This window comes from Hemitrygon akajei, chromosome 4 (genome assembly GCF_048418815.1).
Source record: "Hemitrygon akajei chromosome 4, sHemAka1.3, whole genome shotgun sequence".
Lineage (NCBI taxonomy): Eukaryota > Metazoa > Chordata > Chondrichthyes > Myliobatiformes > Dasyatidae > Hemitrygon > Hemitrygon akajei.
In genome coordinates, this window is record NC_133127.1 from 79,990,643 (window position 1) to 80,013,208 (window position 22,566).

Consider the following 22,566-nt stretch of genomic DNA (forward strand, 5'->3'; position numbering starts at 1 on the left):
GCAAACCATGTAAATGCAAATACCAGTTCATAACAGATAAAATCACTAAGTTTTTGCAGCTTTCTTATTTTTATTTTATATGGTGATATTTTGCATCTTTATTGTTCTTCATAGCAGTCCTACCTTATTAAACGGTGTTTCTGGAAGAAGGAAACAGACATGGAGCAACTTTTCTCTGTATTGCAGCGGATATATGTCAAAGGCCATGGCCTCAGGAATGGCCAAGACAACAGAGAGAACCCAGATAATAATGATCTCTAACGCTGTCTGCAGGGGAACTCCAGTCCCCTGAACACGACTCCAGGAGACAACAGCTCGGTACCTGTGTCATATACAGAGAAATATCTATTAAGTTTTCTTAAACATGATGGATCATTATTTAAAACAGTATCCCCCATAACCTGTCCACAGGGAGTAAATATTCTAAAACATTTAGCATATAAGTGACTTATTAAACATAAATGCATTGAAGGATTCCAAACACAAAAAGAGAATTTTGATCAGTCCACCACTACTGTCCAACTCACCTGGAAATACCATACACTGCTCCTAATGCCTATCTATTCAAACATTTACTTCATATATTGTGATGTTAATTTTCAGAAAGCAATATTTTCAAAACATCTGTCAGCCTTCACAAACCATTTCTGTCACATAAGCAATACGTAAAATGGAAAATATGTAGCCCAGATAGCAAAGAATGAAAAGGATGAAGGTTGAAATATTTTGCCTCCAATTGCAGTCATGCACATGGGAACATTAAACATGAACTTTATGATCAGCGAGATGACAGTCCCGCAGCAGCTATGGAGATGTTGCATCAGGGTAAAAACTGAATCTACCACCCCCTCCTCACCTCCACAGATCACTGCCTGGAGTATTTGCTCAGAAGTGAAGCAGAGCACATTGAACAGAATGTGAAGCACAGTAATAGCAGACTGCACTGCCGACTCCTCTGTGCTGTTATTTACGCTCCAGTAAACCTCCTCCCACTCTATTTACTTAAATTTCTGCTAACAGCATTTTCTCCAACTTCCTTCTCTTTGATGTTTCTCGGACCTTGCGTAAATCCTTGCTGTTAGTTTCAGCCACTTCATGAACTCTGTTCTCAGCCCTTTCTTGGTGCCAAGCTTTCGAAGCAATTATTTTTGTGTTGCTCAGTGCAGGAAGGAATCTAAGTATGGAATGGTATTGAATTTCCCACTGGGAGCTCAGGATTGAGCAAATAAGGCTACTGTATCAATCTCCTCTTGGTCCTGAAATTCGACGTTTCTATTTTCTGCAATGGAGTGGCAGGAGAACGTATAAGTAAGCTCAGAGCAGAAATGATCATCTAAAGGGTGAAGTTCAGGTGATTGGGTGATAGTGAAGGGTTGATGTTAGGTTTCTGGTGTTAACCTCTAGGAATAAGTTGTCTAAAGAAGACATGGCATATTGAGAGAGCTAATTGCAAAACATTGAGTAAACAATTGTACCTCCTAAAATGCATCCAGCTTCATTCCCTTGGTAGCTTTAATATGTATTATAGACCATATATATTCCATGTATTGATGCTATTTAATCATTCATGACTTTGAGTGTGAGATATTCACAATTTTCCATTTTTCCAGTTCCCCATAAATACTCCATCTGTTCCTTGGTCAGTTAATAGATTCAGCAACTTTGGCATCAGCGCCTGTGCTGTGAGATCTGATTGAATGCAGATTCTATTAGATGTACAGACCAAAAGGCACACCACCTAAAAGACATGCTTTTAAGTCAGGAATGTCTCCTGTTCATAAGGTCTACGTACAAGTTTCGTTTATTTCGACAAAAAAAAACCTCTCCAGATCAGATGTTGACACCAGCCTGAGCTCAAGTATCAGGCCCTCCCCTAAACTTGTGAAGCCAATCATGGGTGGAGGAATGTGTGGTGTAAGATAGGTAAAAAAAATCAAGTGTCTGTGAGGATAAAGACATCAGCTTCTTTCAAGCCCCACTTTGTTCCCAACACCCACACTGCCATGTAACCTCAAGTAATTCTGCTTATCTTCACTCTTAGTCCTGATGCAGGGTTTTGACCCAAAATGTTAACAACTCCTTTGCACCCACAGGTGCTGCTTGACCTGCTGAGCAGTTATTTATTGAGATACCGTGTGAAATAGGCCCTCCCGGCCCTTTGGGTCATGCTGCCCAACTTAACCCTAGCCTAATCATAGAACAATTTAAATGACCAGTTAACCTATCAACCAGTATGTCTTTGGACTGTGGGAGGAAACTGGAGCACCTGGAGGAAACCATGTGGTCACAGGGAGAATGTACAAACTCCTTAGAGACAGTCCCCCAGCAGATTGTCTGTTCCTCCAGATTCCAGCATCTGCAGTCTCTTGTGCCTCCATTTTTTGGGTGTTAATCAAGTGCATGTAAGTGCCTGCGTCAGGCAGTACAATTGTACTACCATTCAATTTCTTCTAATTCGTGTAGCAGTGGGTTTCTGCTTTGCTGATGTGACAGAGGGAAGTGCAACAGACACCAGATGAAAGATTGAGCAACCTTTATGGTCAGGCAGGTCCATCGTTCTGTTCAAGCTTCTGCAGCAAAGTGAATATGGGAAGCTGCTGAACCTCCTTTGCAGTCCAAAGATCACCCACGTATGCAAGCCGGAGAGGGTCACAATTAAGAAAGAGGGCTGGGCAATATCTGCCTCAGGCAGGAGATCAGTTTGTGCAGCTAAGAGGAGCATGTCATTCAATCACCTGAGAGCACTGCTGGTAACAGTTAAATGGACATCAATAGTGGGGAGTGGGGGAGGGTTCTTTGAACGGCTTCCGCAGTTTTCTTTGTTTTGTGGCTACCTGTGGAGAAGACAAATCTCAGGACTGAATACTGCATACATATTTTGATAATAAATGTGCTTTGAACTCTGATAGTTCTGCACAGAAGTCCCTGCTACAGGTGTTACATGAGCAGGTAAGTGAGAAGTGGTAATGCCTTCTTGATGAGGGACAACATTACGACAGTACTTAGAGATGACATTCTTGGGGGAATTGTCCAGTGAGGCCATATGGATAAACCTTAGGAACAAGAAGGGGAGGGTCTCTCAAGTGAGGCTCTCTTATTGTGGATGAGGTGTGTAATGTGACCTAGAAAGTTTCCTGAGTTAACGTATATATAAATAGGGTACTAAAGCACAGCAGGGCTCATTTTGAGGGAACTAAGCAGCATCTAGCAGAGGTCAGTTGAGTGAGCCTGTTTGGAGGAAAAGGAATGAAGAGAACATGGGAGGCTTTTAAGAGCGTGACGTCAGAAGTCTAGAAGCAGAATGTTCCCGTTAGGATGAAGGGAAAACCTGACACGCACAGGGAATCTTGGCTGATGAGAGATGTTGAGGCTTTCGCCTTGAAAATGAAGGAAGGATACTTTGGAGGTTTGAGGATGAGCAAGTCTCTTGAGGACTATTAAAAGATTAACATTTCTCTTAAGAGGGAAATCAAGGAGACAAAGAGAGGTTATGAGATGGATCTTCCCGGTAAGGTTATGAAAAACCCCAGGAGGTTCTATAGTTATATTAAGAGTTGAAAGGTGGCTAGGAAGATCCCTTTAGAGATTAATAAGCTGAGCCATAGAAAAGATTTATACAGGATTTTCTGATCATATTCGTGCTTTAACCAATGCGGCCCTCATACTGCAAATAATGTTTTCTAATCCATCAGTTATCTTATAACCAACTCACATTAAGGAATTGCATTATGGCAGAACTACCTGCATGCAGGTTTTGCCAACTTGGTCATAGGGAATGCAACTTATTCTCATTCATGAAGTTTATAAAACATAGAAAAGTACAGAACAGTACAGGTTCTTCAGGTACAGAATCGTGGTAACCTTTAAACCTAATACAAGATCAATCTAATGCTTACTTCCTTCATAGTTCTCCATTTTTCTTTTATCCAGGTGCTTATCTATAAGTTTCCTAAATGTCCCTGATGTATCTGCCTGTACCAGCACCCTGGCTGAGCACTCCATGTATCCATCATTCTCTGTGTAAAAACAAACTTAGCTCTGACATCCCCCCCTATATTTCCCTCCAATCTCCTTAAAATTATGCCCTCTTGTATTAGCTATTTCCATCTAGCAAATAAGATGCTGGCTGTCTACTTATCAGCTTATACACTTCTATTAAGTCACCTCTCATCTTCCTTTGCTCCATAGGGAAAAGCCTGAGCTCGCCCAACCTTTCCCACTGATTGTACAAAGATGAGCTCTATAAAGATTAGCTTTAATTCTCACATGTACATTGAAATATTTAAACCCAGCATAGTCTTGCCTCAATGGCCAACGCAGTCCAAGGGTGTGCTGGGGCATCCTTCAAGTGTCTTCACGCTTCCAACACTAACGTAGCATGCCCACAATCCATACATCCTTGGAATGAGGAAGGAAACCAGAGCACCCAGAGGAAATACACAAGGTCAATGTACTAACTCCTCACAGACAGCTGCAGGAATTGAACTCCAATATCACAGCTGGCTCTGCAAAGTGTTAAGCTAACTACCACACATGGGCATGTTGCAATAGAAACTTTAATGGAATTACACAGTGCTGGTCTATACTGTATGAGTATTGGAGGGAAATTATACACTCAGTCGCCACTTAAGAGATACACCTGCTTGTTAATTCAAATATCTAATTAGCTAATCATGTGGTAGCAATTCAATGCAATAAAGCATGCTGACATGCTCAAGAGGTTCAGTTGTTATTCAGACAAACATCAGAATGGGCAAGAACTGTGATGTAAATGATCTTGAATGTGCAATGATTTGTTGGTGCCGGACGGAGTGGTTTGAGTATCTCTGAAACTGCTGATCACTTGGGATTTTCATGCACAGCAATCTTGAAAATGGTGCAAAAAAAAATCAAACAAAAAAATCCAGTGAGCTTCAGTTCTGTGGGTGAAAGTGTCTTGCTAATGAAAGAAGTCAGAGCTAATGGCCATATTGGTTCAAGCTGACAGGAAGGTGACATTTACTCAAATAACCACAAGTAATAACAGTGGTGTGCAGAAGAGCATCTATGAGTGTACAAAACGTCGAACCTGCTCGTCAATGGGCTACAGCAGCAGAAGACCATGATTATACAATCACTGGCCACTTTATTAAGTACAGGAGGAGTGTGCATTTTGCTTACTTTATTTTGCTAATATTAAAATTTTTGCATATATTATGGGAGAAGTAACATACTGTACTATTTAAGAGAATTTTTCAAATTTCAGTTCAAACCAAGTTCTACAATTTATTGGAATATTTTTGCTCTGCATTTCTAAAATATATGTAGATAAGGATATAAATAATGGGAAAAGGAGTAGGCAACTATAAGCCTCTCGATCTTGCTCTACCTTTCAGTAAGACTGTTGCTGACATTAGATCTCAATATCATATTTCTTAATTTCTCCAACATGCAGCTCTTAGTTTTAAATATAACTCATGATTAGGTTCTCTGGGTTAGACAATGCAACCACTGTTTGGGTAAATAAATTCCTCCTTATCTCACAATTAAATGGCTTTTCTTCTTATTGAGACTAGTTCTAGACTCCTCCATCTGTAGAACCATCTTTGCTGCACCTGCTCCTTTAAGCCCTCTCAGAATTTTGTATGCTTCAGTGATTTCTGCCTCCCATTTATCTAAATAACATCAGATGGAGGCCTAACCTTCTCAATCCCTCCTCATATGACTGACCTACTCTTCCAGGAACCAGTTGGGTGAATCCAAGGAATCCTTGATGGTAATTATCCTTTATCAAATAAGGAGATCAGAAGTTGTACACAATACAAAGCTCTCTATGTACCTATAGTAAGAAATCTTTACTTTTGTACTTAAATCCTCCGGCATAAAGTCTGCATGTAAACCGAGTACATGGACACCCGGACACCTTTGTGAATCAACATTTCCCAAGTTTCCTCCTTTGAAAGCTATCACCATTATCTACTGAAGCAGAGAACCTCATATTCCTCCACAGTGTACTCCATATGTCATGTTGTAGCTTGACGACTCAGCTCGACTCTATCCCCTTGAAGCATCATGGCATCCTCATTGTTAGACACAATCCAACCTCAGTACTGAAGTAAGTTTTTCATTGCACTTGTGTGGTGAACTACATATACCTGTCTGGACACGCCCCCCCGCTGACTGCTCCTGTGGCTCCTCCCACGGACCCCGGTATAAAGGCGCTCGGAGGCACAGACCCTTCCTCAGTCTCCAGGATGTTGTGTGGTGGTCATTTGCTGCTTGTTCTTTCTTCCAGCCAATAAAAGCCTATATCTCGCCTCATGTCTCCGAGAGTTATTGATGGTGCATCAACTTGTCCATATATTAGCTTGTGCATATAACAATAAACTCGACCTTGACTTTGAGAAAGACCTATTTATTCCTCCCACCCCACCACAGATTAGTTTAATCTATAAACTAATTCTCAATCCACACCACTATATTACCCCCAAATCCATGGGCTTCAACTTTGTTCCTTTGTGGGACCTTATCAAAAGTCTTCAGAAATTTGAAATGGACCTCATCCACAGGATCTCTTTATCTCTTCTAGTTGATACATTCTCAAAAAATTCTATTAGATAAGTCAAATATAATTTTCCTTTCATAAATCAATGTCAATTATAATCAAAATTGTTTTCAATTTAAATAATTGCTGCAATCATGTAAAGCTTTCCACCAAACGTTATTTGTTTGCTTGGACATATGCTCAACATGTTTGTTTGAAACATTTTCTCCACTTATTAGGAAGCGCTAAGTCATCTGGAATTCACTAGCTACACAATGTTTCAATATGTGCCATCATGTCAAGTACATGAGATAGCATCTTGATGAAAATTACTCATACTTTTCTGGTTCAATTCATTCTTGGGCTAACATTTGTTTGCCAGAATATTCTTTCAGCGTGACAATGCCACCACAAAGTTATTTTTTCTCTACCGTTCAGCTAGACTTGACAAAGTTCACTGGCCATCTATTTGTTTGAACAGATGCAGAGCTGACATTCTCCGAATGGTGCTTTTAGCAGAGCAGACTAAAAATCCAATGGGAATTATTCAGCTCTTCCTTTGTGAACACAGTGGCAAACTGGCAAACCTGTTTTTACAATGCATCTCCTGCTGATCTTAGCCAGGAGTTGTGAAATTCCATCAAGGAATTCCAGGATCTGTCACCTGTGAATCCATCTGGACAAGGAACACTTCATCCATGCACACTGAATTGCCTATGTACAACTGACATTGGGGTGTAGGAAACCATATTGAATCGTTCTGTGGCATAGAGTCACAGAGCATGGAAACAGCTCATTTGGCCCATTAGCTACCTATCTATATTGATCCTATTTTCACTTATCCTATTGACACTTATCCTGTTGCCTAATATGCTACAGCATTTTGACATCTTGATGCAGGGTTGAGAGGAGTAATAAATCAGCCAGAATGAAATGGTGGAGCAGAGTTTCATGGTAGATAAGGCATAAAGAGACCTTTTGGCACATTGGCTTCATAAGTCAGAGCACTGAATACAGGAGTAGGGATGTTTGCTGAAGTTGTATATGACATTGGTGAGTCCAAATTTAGAGTATTGTGTGCAGTTCTGGTTACCTACCTACAGGAAAGATAGCAACAAGATTGAAAGAGTACAGAAAAAAATTACAAAGATGTTGCTGGGACTTAAAGACTTGAGATAAAAGGAAAGGTTGAATAGGTTAGGACTTTTTCCCCTGATGTGAGATTTGAGCTGCTGGACATTAACTCTACTATCTTTGCCACTGTACTGCCCAGGAATTTTCACAATTAAATTCCACCTGTCATTCTCAGAGAAACTTACCAATCCATATCGACTTGTAACCAATGAATACTGTCGTCACTACCAACACCAACATTTGCATTATTTGCACACTTCTAATCGTTCAGGTCTATCAGAATATATAACTGACAGCAAGGATTCAAGCACCATTGGTTAATACTGTAAAAACCATCCTCTGTTTCCTATCACTCAGCCAATCCAATTCCAGATCTGGTTTTCCAAATTGTCCTGGAATCCATGCATTCTATCCTTTGCACCAGTTTCCTATGTGGGACCTAGACAAAGACCCTCTCAAAGTCCATATAAACCCCATTGATTGCATTACCTTTTTCAATGTACCTAATCACCTCCTTGAAAAATTCAGTCAAACTAGTCAAGACAGCACCTCCCCATACAAAGTCAAACTGACATCCAAGACAGAAGAAATCACGTTGCTTCTGCGGAGTACTTGACACTTGATTGGATACTAGCTTGGATACCTGCCCTTTTTAAAAAATGCTATGTGGATGTCTATAATGCTGGTATATGGTAACAAATATCAACGGATGCGGTGCCAACAGATCCACATCCATATCTTTGAGAATGTTTCTCTTTTTTTATTGACTTCAAAATTCAGCATAAAGTAATACAGCATGGGAACTCTTCTATGCCGACCATGGCACCCACAAAGCTAGTCCCATTGCTCATAGTTGGCCATATCCTTGTGAAACCCACCTACCCATGTAGTTATCCAAGAGGTTTTTCAATGTTGTTACTGTAGCTGCCTCAAGCATTATTTTTCTAGCAGCTTATTCAATATATCCTCTGCAAGAAATCGCCCCTCATGTCCCTTTTAAATCTTTCAGCTTTCTCCTTAAACTTCTGCCCTGCAGCTTTTAGCTTTCCTTCCCTGGGACAAAAAGAATATATTTCTCAGCCCTCATGACTTTATAGATATCTAGTGTGTTCAAAATTACAACTCTGAAATCTATGATGGTGAGTGTAGGATAAGCTTCCTTGGGGATTCTCCTACATGACATCTGTAACACCGTAACATCACTGATCTATTGACAATAGGCTCTGCCTTGTACTGGCCTCCTTTAAGCTGTGGCACCGAAGAAAAGAATGGCAATTGACCTCTGCCTGCATCGCTGGTCCTAGGGGAGAAGCGAGAAAAATAAACCCATTTACATTTCAGTTGATCTTTCCTCCATGTTCCAGTCTTAGAGCTTAAAGATCATGATATTCCTAGGGGGCAGACATCTGTGTGGTGCCTCCACTCGTCTGGATACCAGTCTCTGTAATTTCTGTAATTCATGTGACCCTCATTGTAGGATAAAGGGTGGGTTCGTAGTCAGGTCAAAGCAGCTAGATTTTTCACATCAGCCATTGAATCAATTTTCTCTATCTGAAACTAGAATTCCAGCCAAATATTTCCAGCTAATTGCCCATAATCAGTTACTCTACAAGTGAACAGCTTTCATCATTGGGAAAATGCAACATTTTTAAAAATCACAATGCCTTTTGAAGTATAACGAGTCATGTTACAACTTTATTCAGTGAGAATTTTTGAGTAAGATCAGGGGTTTACCTCGGATAAAATGTTGAAAGTCAATTCACTGGAGAAATTAGTAAAAGTATAACATTTTTGTGAAATCATCCTCTTGAGGATTCTCAAATTTTTTGGAAAAGAAACTTCACAAGTTTCTTTTCCAAAAATTTGAGGGGTTAATGAAAGAGGCTAAAGGTGAAACTCCCTCAAAGCTCTGGCATTTTCACCAAAAGCCAAAGATTTTATTCGGATAACTTTAAACCACTTCCCTTGACTTTGCTGAGGCTGCCTTCAGGTCTCTATTTAAAATAAAACCGAAGTGGTAGCGACCTTCAATAGTGGAGGTTTCATAAGAGAACAGAGACACTATTACTGCCCCTAAACATCCAGTAACAGAGGTTAATAAGCAGGCCATGAATAATAGACTGCAGCTTTCTTTCCTGTCTGCCTTATCATTGCCTGCCCAACATGTACTCAGTGCACACCCGTAGTTTACATTTATGTGCAGTTACTTATATCTTGCCAAAACCGATCAGATCTCAAATAATTTCATTACATTTGTCAATCATAATGATCTGTTCATACATTTAGAATTCTTTAGTTTTAAAATTAGTATGGAAAGAAAACGGTGCCATGGTGTACTATAAATTTCATAGCCAGGAGCAATGATTAATAATGATCACACAACAAGACTTCCCAGGACATCAGAGATGTTTTCCCTCTCAAAGAATGGGGGTTCCCCTTCCTCTGCCATTGATGCTGCCCTCACCCACATCTCCTCTTTTTCCCGGACATCTGCCTGCCACTTTAACAGGGATAGAATTCCTCTTGTTCTCACCTACCACCCCATGAGCCTCTTCATCCAATACGTGGCTGTCTGCAACTCCTGCCACCTTCAGTGGGACACTACCACCAAACACATCATTACCTCCTGTCGCCCCACCACCACCCCTCTCCGCTTTCTGCAGGGATTGTTCCCCCCGTGATCCCCTTGTCGATTTGTTTCTCTCTCCTCCCTCCTGGCACTTATCCCTGCAAATGACAGAAATGCTACACTTGCCCTTTCATCTCCTCCTTGACCTCATTCAGGGCCTCTAACAGACCCTGAATCTATGCACCTGTGAATCTATTGAGGTTGTCTATCGTATCTGGTGCTCCTGATGCGGCCTCCTCTACATTGGTAAGACATGAGATAAATTGGGGTCTGGTGAGCACCTCCGCTCCATCCAAAAAAATTGGAATTACCCGGTGCCCAACAATTGTAAATCCAATTCCCATTATTATTCAAACCTGTTGGTGCCATGGTGAGGCCACTCTCAGGATGGAGGAGCAACATCTCATATTCTGTCTGGGTGATGGCATGAACATCGATTTCTCCTTCTAGTATATTTTTCCCTCCCCCTTCTCTCTTCTTCCTTTCCCCTCTCTAGCCTCTTACCTCTTCTCTTCACCTATCATCTCCTCCCCTGGTGTCCCTCCTCCTTCCCTTTCTCCCACGGCCCTCTCCTCTTCTCTACAATCAGATTCCTTTTTCTCCAGCCCTTTGCCTTTTCCAATTATCATCTCCTAGCTTCTTTCTTCATCCCCCCCACTCCCTACCCACATGGCTTCACCTATCACCTTCTAGCTTGTCTTCCTTCCACTCCTCCTCACCCTCTGATTCTGGCATCCTTCCCCCTCCCTTCCAATGCTGATGAGGGATCATGGCCAGAAATGTCAATTGCTGATTCATTTCAATAGATGTTGGCTGACCTGTTGGGTTCCTCCTGCATTTTGTGTGTGTTGCTTTGAATTTAGTCCAACTATGCAATAGATCATTATTTTAAAGTAGAGAAGAAATCAAGCAAGAGCAAGTGACGTTCAATGTTTAAACCGTGCCGCCAGTGCTTAGGAATATTTGATTGTGAAGTTGGGGTCTACACTAAGTGGTCACTTTATTAGGTCGCTCCTGTACTGGTCTTCTGCTTCTGTAGCTTGTCTAGTTCAATGTTCAACATGTTGTGTGTTCAGATATGTTCTGCTACACACCACTGAGTAACACGTGATTATTTGAATTACTGTCACTTTCCTGTCAGCTTGAACCAGTCTCATCTGACCACTCGCATTAAAAAGACATTTTTGCCCATAGAACCAACGTTCTTTGTTTCTCACACCATTTTTGAGACTGTTGTGTGTGAAAATCCTAGGTGATCAGCAATTACTGAGATACTCCAACCACCCCATCTGGCACCAAAAATTATTCCATGGTCATAGTCATTTACATCACATTTAGTTTTTGTGACACAGACGTGGCAGGAAAACAAACCCAAGTGCAGGACTCCAACGCGGAGGCAGGATCAGGAGGCAGAATCTTCGTAGAGAGGACCAGGCTGAGTCAGGACCTGGGAGACTTGGTTTACAGAGAGATACGGGGTTGAAGACTTGGAACAAGGTTCCTCTCTCTCTGAGAGTCGACCAACAATCTGGCAAGGGCTGACCGGAGCTGTTGGAGTCTTATCCTCTGGTGGCTAATGGAAACCAGGTGCTGGTGATTGAGAGGAATTGGGAAAGATTGGGAATCGAGTGTGGGGATTAAGGACCACCCATTAGGGAGGAAAGGGAAAAGGTGGGAAATGCCAGCCAGGACCATGACAGTTTTCTTCATTCCAATGTTTGGTCTGAACAACAACTGAACCTCTTGACCATGTCCGCATGCTTTTATACATTTGAATTGCTGCCACATGGTTGGCTGATTATAGATTTGCATTAATGAGCAGCTGTACAGGTGTACCTAATAAAGTGGCCACTGAGTGTATAGCTTCCGCTGTTTGCACACTCCAGTTACTGGCTGAAACATTATGCACAGTGCCCTGCTCACGTCTTAGAACACAGAACATAGAAAAGTACAGCGATAATACATGATATTATGCCAACCCTTTAGCCTACTTCAAGATCAATCCAATGTTTCCCTTCCACCTTTTATTACCTTTATCCATCTTAAATCTCCCTACCGCCTCTACCACCATACCTGACAATTACTCCCTCTTGTATTAGTCATTTCCACTCTGGGAAAATGTCTCTGGCTGTCGACTCTATCAGTACCTCTCATCATCATGTATACCTCTTCCAAATCACCTCTCATCATCATGTATACCTCTTCCAAATCACCTCTCATCATCCTTCAATTCAAAGAGAAAAGCTCTGGCTTGCTCAACTTTTTCTCATAAGACATGCTCTCCAATCCCGGCAGCATCCTTGTAAATCTCCTCTGCACCCTCTCCGAAGCGTCCACACCTTTCCTATAATGAGGTGACCAGAACTGAACAAAATACTCCAAGTGTGGTGTAACCAGAGTTTTATAGAGCTGCAGCATTACCTCGTGGCTCCTGAACTCAATCCCTTGACTGATGACAGCCAAGATACCATATTCCTTCTTGTACGACAACTTTGAGGATCTATAGACTTGGACCCCAAGATCCCTCTGTTCCTCAACACTGCTAAGAATCTCACCACTAATCCTGTATTCTCCCTTCAAGTTCCGCCTTCTAAAGTGAATCACTTGACACTTTTTCACTGAACCCCATCTGCCATTTTTAGCCCAACTCTGCATCCTATCAATCTCCTGTTGTAACCTACAACCTTCTACGCTATCCACAATGTTACCAACCTTTGTATCATCTGCAAACATACTAACCCATACTTCCACTTACTTATCCTAGTCATTAATAAAAAATCACTGAGAACAGGAGTCCCAGGGCAGATCCCAGTGGAACTCCACTGATTGCCAACCTCTAGGCAGTATATGCTTCATCCACTACTACTCTCTGCCTTTTGTGGGCAAGCCAGTTCTGAACCCATGCAGCCAGGTTGTGAGCAATTTTGGTCCCAATATCTCAGGAAAGATATGCTGGCCCTGGAAAGGATCCACAGGGGGGAGGCTCACCAGAATTGAAATCTTATCATATGAGGAGTGTTGGATATCTCTGGGTCTGAACTGGATGGAGTTCAGAAGGATGGTAGGAAATCTCATTGAAAACAACCAGATACTGAAAAGCCTTGATAGAGTGGATATTTTGAGTATATTTCCATCAGTCAGAGAGTCTGGAATCTGAGGGCATGTTCTTAGAATACAGCCTGAACGATCAGTTGAGGGGGAATTTGTCCACCCTGGTGATGATGGATCAGTAGAATTCCTTACCACAAAGAGCTGTAGAGACCAAGGCATTGGGGTTATTTAATGCAGAGATGGTTTGGTTCCTAATTGGTATACAGCTTAAGGACTATGGGGAAAAGGTGGGGGAATGCTGTTGAAAAATTTAAATGGCGGAGCAGACGATAGGTTGAATGATCTAATTCTGCTCCAATAATGTGTGGCCTCTATCTCACATCATCCAAGGCTCCCTAAACATGCCAGACCAACCCTTCACCCTAAAAGGAACATGCTGCAGTGTACTGTTGATATCTCACTCTTAAAAGCCTCCTACGACATTCCTTTAAAATAGGCTTACCCAATTGACTTCTGCTTGATCCTACCTAATCCCCCCAGAACTAATTCTGCTCCAGTTTAGGACCCTAATTGGTAAACCTTCCCTTCCCTTTTCCATTAATAGTCCATCTTCCTGTAACTGTACTGACAGATTGCTCAGTGGCCTTCTGTCATGATTATTTTTTCCCATGTATATCATCCTAATATTTCTGTACAGTATTGACCTTACTTGGCCCTGGTTCAATAGTGCTAGGATCTTAAAGATAGGATATATTTTAGTCACATTAAATAGGATGTTACCTTTTCCTGGCAAAGGATCCAAGAAGAGTAAGATCCATATGGAAAACATTACAAACACCAGACCCTTCAGCAGGACAACCTGAAACGTTGACTGTACTCTTTTCCATAGATACTGCCTGGCCTGCTGAGGTCCTCCCGCACTTTGTGTGTGTTTCTAGGATGGTCTATGGTCAGGGAGGGGTGTCCCTAGATTCAACAGCACTAGCCGTAAACCATCTTCCTGTGTTCTTTCTGCCCCGTCACATTGTTCCCCCTCCTATGGTCTTCCTACTAGCACAGTAATTTCACCTTGCTCCCACACCTCACGCCTAAAATGATCTTTCCCTTCCTGCTCCTTCAAGCTATGATGCTGAGTGATAGAAGGCAGCAAACAGGACAGTTAGTTCTGTGCAAGTTTGCTTTGCCTTAATCCATGAGAGTGTGATTAGGGAGTGAAATGTGCATCTTGTTGTTCAGTGGTGAATTTTTATAATGGGAAATCCCAGGGGAATGCTCCACTGTGTGCAGCCTCCCTGTGTTACTATCTACACACACTCTGTGCATGGCATCTTGTCTCCCCCGCAGGTTTAACCATACCACTGTGCAATGTTATGTGAAGTTGAACACATCGTGTTCATCTCGGTAACCCTGGCTTGTGCCCACAAAATGGCACTTCAGATTCAGTCAGGTATCTGAACGACACCTTCAACCTCACGGATTGTGTTCTTCATTGGCAACAACAGCCACTTTTTAACTGAGTATCGCTTGTACCTGAGTGCCAAATGATAGGTGTGGTCATAGAGTCAAAGAGTCACAAACACAGAAACAAGCTCCGTGGTCCACTGAGTCTTAGATTCTAGACTCTATCACTCTCCTGCACGCATATTGGTCAGTGGACTAGCCAACCTGCATTTGAGGTGTGGGAGGAAAGTGGAGCACCTAGGGGAAAAAACACATCTGAGCAGAGGGAGGACCCTCAAACTCCAGGTATCACTGGAGATCAGAACTGAACCACTGCTGCTCTGTTAACTGTGCCATCACATTCGCCCACTGAGTTCAGAGAGTTTCAATGACTGCAAGGCAAAGGCACTATGGAAACTATGCTGTAACCTCCCACAGACCGCCGGAAGATCATTTGTTCTTGCACACCAACTGCACATGGATGGAGTGGATTATCTTGTGTTGAGAAATGCTTCAAGCTGGCATGGAGGATCCCCTTACATGGCACAAACAGGCTTCAGTCATATCTTGTTCCTCTGGAAAGGCAGTTGGAGTCACAAGCATAGGTGCCGAGTCAATTTCAATGCAGAACTGCGGGAAGATTATATATGACAATCTATCCTGACTATTAGCCCTCTGCTTTATGTACCTGCTGTTATTATGAAACCCTGCTAGTTTCTAGGAAAGAAGCAAAGCAAAGGAGTCGCAGCCTCTGGTGATTTTTGACAACTGACAACATTTAGCCACTAGGTACAGTTGGCAAATGTTCTCTTGTTTCAGTGGACTGTGAATGAATGCTTCCACCTGAGCTTCTGAATATTCTTCCAAAGGCAGTGGAGCTTCACTGATCTTGGTGCCCTCTGTGGAACGACAGGGCTGTGAGCAGCTAGTGCTGCTCTTGGTCACCTTTGTCCAGATCGGCTGTCCAAGCAGGACTCATGCTGATCTAGAGATCCAGTCATGGACACAGAACTCCAAAGTGCAGATAATGATTGCAAACTTGTAAAACTAACTTCAAAATTTTTGCAGTTAAATTCTCTAGTATGTATCATAATGATTTAGCACATGTATAGTCAACAAATTCTTCCACACAAGACACAAAAGCAACATAATTTATAAGTTGTTACTAGCATATTTCTCTGTTATTTCTTCACACATTCCTACCTCATTACCTCATGCAGCAGGATCTGGGCAATATTACAGGCAAGGGATAATCTGGTTGATAGGTAGTCAGTGATATTTGCAACACTTATGACAATGATCATCTCCAACAAGAGAGAGACTACCACCTTCACTTGATATTTAATGGAACCACCACCTTTGAGTTGTCCACCTCAGACATTCATTATTTAAATTTTGCAGCTACTGAGTGTATTGTGTCAAGAGCAGTTTGTAGGTTGGGTATCTGGCAACAAATGGCTCAGTTCATGATTCATGAAAGCCTTTCTGCCTTCAGCTGAACATCATTTGTAACTTTGATGCAAAATGCTTCTCTTGCTTGGATTATTGCAACTCCAATAACACTTAAGAAGAGCAGCAACATTCAAGGCAAAACAGCCCTCATAATCAACATGCCATTCTCCACGTTAAATATCATTCCCTCTCCACCATTAATACATTCCAGTTGTACTGTGTGCATTTACAAAATGCACTATAGCTATATGTCAAGCCAATAGAAAGGACAAGAGCAGAGGACTAATGGAAATTCCAATAGCTCCAAGTTCTCTTCAATGCAGCCAGATTTGAAAACACACCGTTTTTAAATCTCTGCCTTGTTGGATTCTTGGTACCTCCTACCTAACGTCATTGTGAGAGAACCTTCACCACACAGGCTTTAGTAGTTTAAGAAGACAGCTCATTAGCTCTAGGATAATTTGAGCTGGAAAATAATTGTTGCCAATGAGTCTACATTTCCTGTATAAATAAAAAGAAACATCTAGTCATGAGTTGGGATACTTTGCAATTTCGGTCTTTGGTTTACTGTTTTACTTCTCAGACCTTTAAGTGGGGCTTGGAAACAAAACACTTGGTTCAAAGTTGGAAGTGTAGCGGTTGAGTGAAAGGAAATGATGAGTGTTGTATGATATTCCTCAGTATTGGTGGCTAAGAAAGGGAAATAAGTAGCTGATTCTTCGGCTCCTAGCCATTATGTTGGGTGGTGCACATATCAGGAGAGAAGAGGATTGGGAATTTGTTCCAGTCCCTCCAGTAGTGAAATAGATTGTAGAGGCTCAGCCCAGGATTACAGTTAAGAATGGTGGATTGCTTCAGAGGCTCCAGTAACACTTTATGAGGAAAGTGAAGAGGGAAGAATTATGGGAGTAAGTTTCTTCCAGGAGGGGTGTTGTGGTGAACTCAGTGACGGACTGTACTGATAGGCCATCATTTCCCATCTCATGCCTGCTCTAGTCTTTGACCTCTTTTATACACTTGGCAGTCAGGCCAAAATGGTATACTTTTGTGGCTCAACAAATTGAACCAATTAGGTGTGTCGCTGGCATAGGGTGAAAGGATTGTCTGCATGGGAAGCTATGTGTCCTGGTGAAAGGAAATATTTCAGCTCTTCCAAGCTGCTCTAAAATAATTTACTTTTAATTTTAATTTTATCTCATTGCACAAGCAGCAAACTTGTTGGTGGACAATGTGCATCAATTATAGCTAAAATTGATAACTGGGATATTATTTATTCTATGGGACACAAGATTTCCAAATTAAAAGTGGTCTTTTGCCTCGGTCAGGCAGATGCTTTGGATATTCAGTGACAACCCTTTTGAACGAACGTGTTGGCAGCATTGCCAGAATTAATCAGATAGTAAGAATTTACATTATGAGGCCATTGAACCCACTATATTAATACCAGGCAAGGACAACTAATTATTATCACTGTAAAATAAGCTTAACTCTTTAATGACTAAGTTTTTAAGATAAATGAAATGTGTAAATGATTTAAATCCTATCAGAAATTTAATTAACCTTGCTGGTCAATTTATTTCCCAGCTTGGGTGGTAGGCATCTTTTAAGTAAAAGCCAGAATAAAAAAAATCAGAAATGGAAGAGAACACAGCTGAATTTACCTTAAATGAAAAGAAACTTGCTCCTGATGTTGGCATATTAGATCAGTGTAGATGGGTAAAAAAGTTTGGCATGGACATGATGTGCTGTATAACTCTATGAGGATTATCTTCACACCCTTATTTTCTCTTTGATGCTTCCCCCCAGGTAATGCCTTGAGCTCAAGCAATTAAGTCTATAAACCAGTAATAAGCATGGAACAAATCATGGATTTAAAAAAATAAAACTGCAGGCACTGGTGTGTATTTTTTCTCAGCTTTTTAAATAATCATCAACTTTGAGCTTTTGTAGTTCAGTTATCAGACAGATTAAACTCAAATTAAAGCAACTGATAAAATTGTGTCCATAGACATAGGTCAAGGAAATGGGGTTGTATTTGGTAAAAAAAAAGTTTTCTTGAAAAATACTCCTGCAGCACACACATCACCGAAATGTGATGACAAAATGAAATGATGTCTTGTTCAAAATCAGCAAATGATCTGTTGCAATTAGTGGTTCCCTGAGGGTGGTGGGCTGTTAACAATTTTAGGATTTGGGTATTTTTTTTTCAATTAGTTTTTGCCCCCAAATAGGTGAAGTGAAATTAAAGCAACACACAAAAAATGCTAGAGGAACTCAGCAGGCCAGGGAGCATCTATGGAAAAAAGTACAGTCGACGTTTCAGGCAGAGACCCTTCAGCAGGACTTGGAAGTAAAATTAAGCTCATTCTTATATCTCAATCACCAAAAAAACAAAGTTGAATGAAATCATCAGACTGATGTGATACTACTAATTTAAACTTAATTCTCAGGTTTGCATCTAAATTCGATTTGCATCTGGCTATTCCCAGATTCTGTTGTCAGAAATCAAATAACATGGTAATGTAGATACTGGTGAATTACATTCAAGTTGAAGCAGAATAACATAATTGTAATTTCAGCCAGAGAATTATATTCAATATCAACTATCCTTCTTGCAATGTACTTTGTTTTAGTGACTCCATTGTGATTAAATTTCAAAATGGCACTACATACTGGAAAAAACTGTCACATTTCCTATCTTAACAAAGTGTAAAATCTCAAAGGAATGTTCCCATAACTTACTTGCATTTTAAGCCATTGAAAACAGCAATATGTTTATAGTTAACCTTCTGTTATAATACCAACATGTATACACACTGATCTGTCATTGTTCAACTTACTTGATTAAAGAAATGTAAATAGCTTAAGTTTTTGTTAATTAGAATGGAACTAAAATCTTGAACTTTGAATTCCTGAATGTTAGCTTGATTCTGTTTCTTTATAGGATTTTTTTCTACTTTTGAATGTATTGTGCAATTTAAAGTAGTATACAGGCCATTCCCAGATAATGAATGCTCTTCTTAAGTCAATTTCATCATAAGTCATAAAATACGCATAAGTATTTCAGTATGTTAAGTTTAAGTATTTAGCGAGTGGCAGCAAATGCATGTTAGATTTATACAGAGGAACAAATAATAGAAGTGGGGAGAGAGTGGAAACTAGTTCCATTGTTTACAAGAACAAATCTGTATGTGTACATCATAGTTTTGAATTTAATCATATTATGGGAGCTTTTTTGCATGTAGGGGTTTCCCTAAGTCAAGCATTCATAACTCAGGGGTGGCTTGCATTCCTGGTCACAAGGTTGCCTAACATGCAATGTACCAGAACCAGGGATCATGATCAAACAACAAAACTGTAAATGCTACATAGAAGCAAGAATATGCCCACCTGTCCACACTCAGAGCGCAGAGGTTCAGCACTGTGATCCCCACTGACATTTTCTGTAAGAAAGGCACCAGCTTGCAAACAACAATCCCAAAAGGCCACTTTGGTAACAGAAGCTGGAAAAGATGGTTTGCAAATGGTCAATTGTCAATTAATGAGACTAAGCAGACTGAGAAATAAAAACCAGCATTAAATAAAAGGAATAAATGATGAGAACAATTACTTGTTCCTTTATCACAACCCCTCCCACACTCCAGAACACAGGAAAAAGTAAGTTAATAACTTCTTGGTCAACAACTTATAGGGAGTCAAAGGAAGCTCCAAGGGCAAATTAAAAGGCTATGAAAACCATTGATGACGACATGCAGAAGATGGAGGCCTAATGAAGAACGTTTTTAATGTTGAAAAAGAGTTAAAACTGGTACAAGAAAAGGACTTGAAAAGAAAGAGTTGGTGAACTCCAGGAAGTGAGAAGTGACCAAAAATATTGAAACTTGACAGGAACCCGAGGCTTTTTATTACCGGTTCAATTCCATGAATTAATATTCAACACATAAACTATGTCATAAAAGTTGGTAAAATCTTTGAGGGTGCAAGGGAGAGAGAATAGCCTGGATAGCGAACGGACAAAACACAAGCTGGAACGCCGAGGAAGAACGGAGAGCCGGAGAAAGGTGAGATGCCTCACGGATAGTGAAAGGAGAGACTGGAAACAGTGGCGGAGAGGGAGAAGTGAGAGTGGAGCATCGGGAAATGAAGAGATGGTGATCAAACAATAAGAAATATGGTTAAGGCAGGAACGGGAAAACGCGAGCAGACGCGAAGGAGTAAAGAACCCGCCGCAGAAACCTAAAGAAGTGGTGAAGGCAGGGGATGTAGAGTGAAAGTTTACACCTTAGCTATGTGGATGGGGATGTCGATCATGATGTACAGCAAGTCTCCCAGGGCCAGGCTGCCGATCAACAAGTTGGGACCATTCCTCATGCACTTGTTCTTGTAAATGATCCGTAACAGGGTAACGTTTCCGATCACCCCGACCACGAAGATAACACAGGAGATGGCCGCGTTGATGTACTTGAAGGCAGGGTCACTGTCGGGCGCATCGGGGCAAGAGAAATTGCTGCCATTGCCCGCCGACAGGTTGACGTCCTTCAGCCAGTCCTGAAGATCGGGGGTGACGCTGGCCCCGTGAAGACTCCCATTCTGCATGTGCCAGACTACGGTGGGGTGGACCACGTCCCTGTGCTGGGAAGGGGAAGAGAATCTCTTCGCGGTCTCATTGTCCGGCGTCGGATATTCTTCAGTAACCGCCGGCCGTATCGCAAAGCCAGCGGAAAGTGGAATCCAACACAGAACCGTGCAAACATGCACGGTCTCCATCCCCAAGCGAACTCGGGGGGAAGTGGGCAGGAATTTGATCCTACAGTTTCCCACGTTAAAACCGCACCAAGCTCTCGGGAGCTGTGTAGGGAACTCAAGCTCACTGCCAGTAGATCCCCCTGCCGCTCACTGCCTCGGCACCCTTCCTTCCCCGTGTCCTGAGCTGTCCCGGGAAGAGATTCAAACCGTCTCCGCACGCAATTCCTCGGTCCTCCAGCCGGCGCCTGGCCTCATCCAACAGAAGTTCCTCACTCTTTGACGCTTCCCTAAACGGAGCGACGAGAGAGAGAGAGAGAGAGAAGGTGGGGGGGGGGGGGGGGGGGAGCGAAAGTCAAACCAATCTCTCCCGTCCCTCGGCTCGGCAACGACCCGCTCCTTCGGGGAGCGAGCGGGGGAATGGGCAGTCCCGCACGCTAACCAGGAAGCAACAACAGCTGACTCCGATCTGTCCATTCACTCCGCCGAACTGGGGACTGATGCTGATAAAAGCATTTCGTGAGCCGGGAATGGGACCACCTCACTGCAATGAGAACCAGAATTGCGTGCTGTACAATTTTTCCCTCGCTAACTTGGTTCAAACGTCAGGAACCGCGCTTCTTATTAAATGACACTAACATTTCGTGACAAGAAAGAGCGGACCGATCCATATACCTGGGGTTATTTTAAAAGCAGCTGAAGAGGAAACCGCGACTTTAAAAACTGCCGTTCAGTTAAATGTTCTGTCTCCGGGACTCATCGTTCCCACTCTTCCGTAAAGACAATATCTGCTATGTTTGAACTCTTGGTGTTTTTAATATTTTTGATTTGTCCAACGCTTGAGGAGCGCCCATCAATAGCGAGAGTAGTATAGAAAATGGGAAATTGCGCTGCTTCAACAGCTAGTGCTGTTAGTGGGTGTGGCGGTGGGGGCAAAATGGGAGATTTAAGAGGTCAAAAGATGACCAAAAACTTTTAAGTCAGATTGTCGAAGGTGGGAGCAAGAAGAGGGAAGTGGTGGGGCGGGGGTTGAATGGAGGCAAGTGGGTGAAGTTAAAAGATTCAGGTTCATTATCAGTGGGCGTAGGCACCTCGTGGTTTGGTGGAAAGGTGGGGGTGACGGGACTGTTTTGATGGCCCGGAATATAATGTTGGAGTTAGACTTGTTGAAGAGGATGGTAAGGATTTTTAAAACTGCACGTTGGGGGCACCTGAAGTTAGGAGCTGAACTTGCCACGACGAAGAACTGAGTTTTGGACAAGTGGGGTATCAGGGCAGGAAGAACGATGCCAGAGGTAAGTAAGTCACTGCTGTGTAGAGAACGCGGAAAACCGCGCTACCGACCGGAAGGTGGAAAAAGTTCAGGATGGTGTAGATGTAGTAAGGACACTGCTCCGGGCCAAATTAGAAGCCATTAGCAGTCATGCAATAACCATGTTTCTGTAAGCAAAGGAGTACCATTGCCAAAGCAATCCCATGGGGATGGACGTTGGAGGAGAGACTCAAGAAAAAATGCCGTGGTTAATTAAAATATATTGTATGGCGAGGGAGAACAGGAAGAGGAAAGTTTAGAATTTCAGTCCCAAAAGATTTG

At 42.0% G+C, this 22,566-nt stretch overlaps 1 protein-coding gene across 1 annotated transcript in view; it reads right to left on the reverse strand.

Moving 5' to 3' along the window:
• The window catches only part of ednraa (endothelin receptor type Aa), a 47,812-nt gene extending 26,374 nt beyond the window's left edge, over positions 1-21,438 (reverse strand). Inside the window, exons 1-3 of the mRNA XM_073042930.1 lie at positions 20,511-21,438; positions 19,620-19,732; positions 124-322 (exon numbers count right to left, since the gene is read on the reverse strand). Coding sequence (XP_072899031.1) covers positions 124-322; positions 19,620-19,732; positions 20,511-20,996 — 798 coding nt within the window. The 5' untranslated portion in view covers positions 20,997-21,438. The remainder of the gene's footprint in view (positions 1-123; positions 323-19,619; positions 19,733-20,510) is intronic.
• Between the last annotated feature and the right edge of the window lie 1,128 nt (positions 21,439-22,566).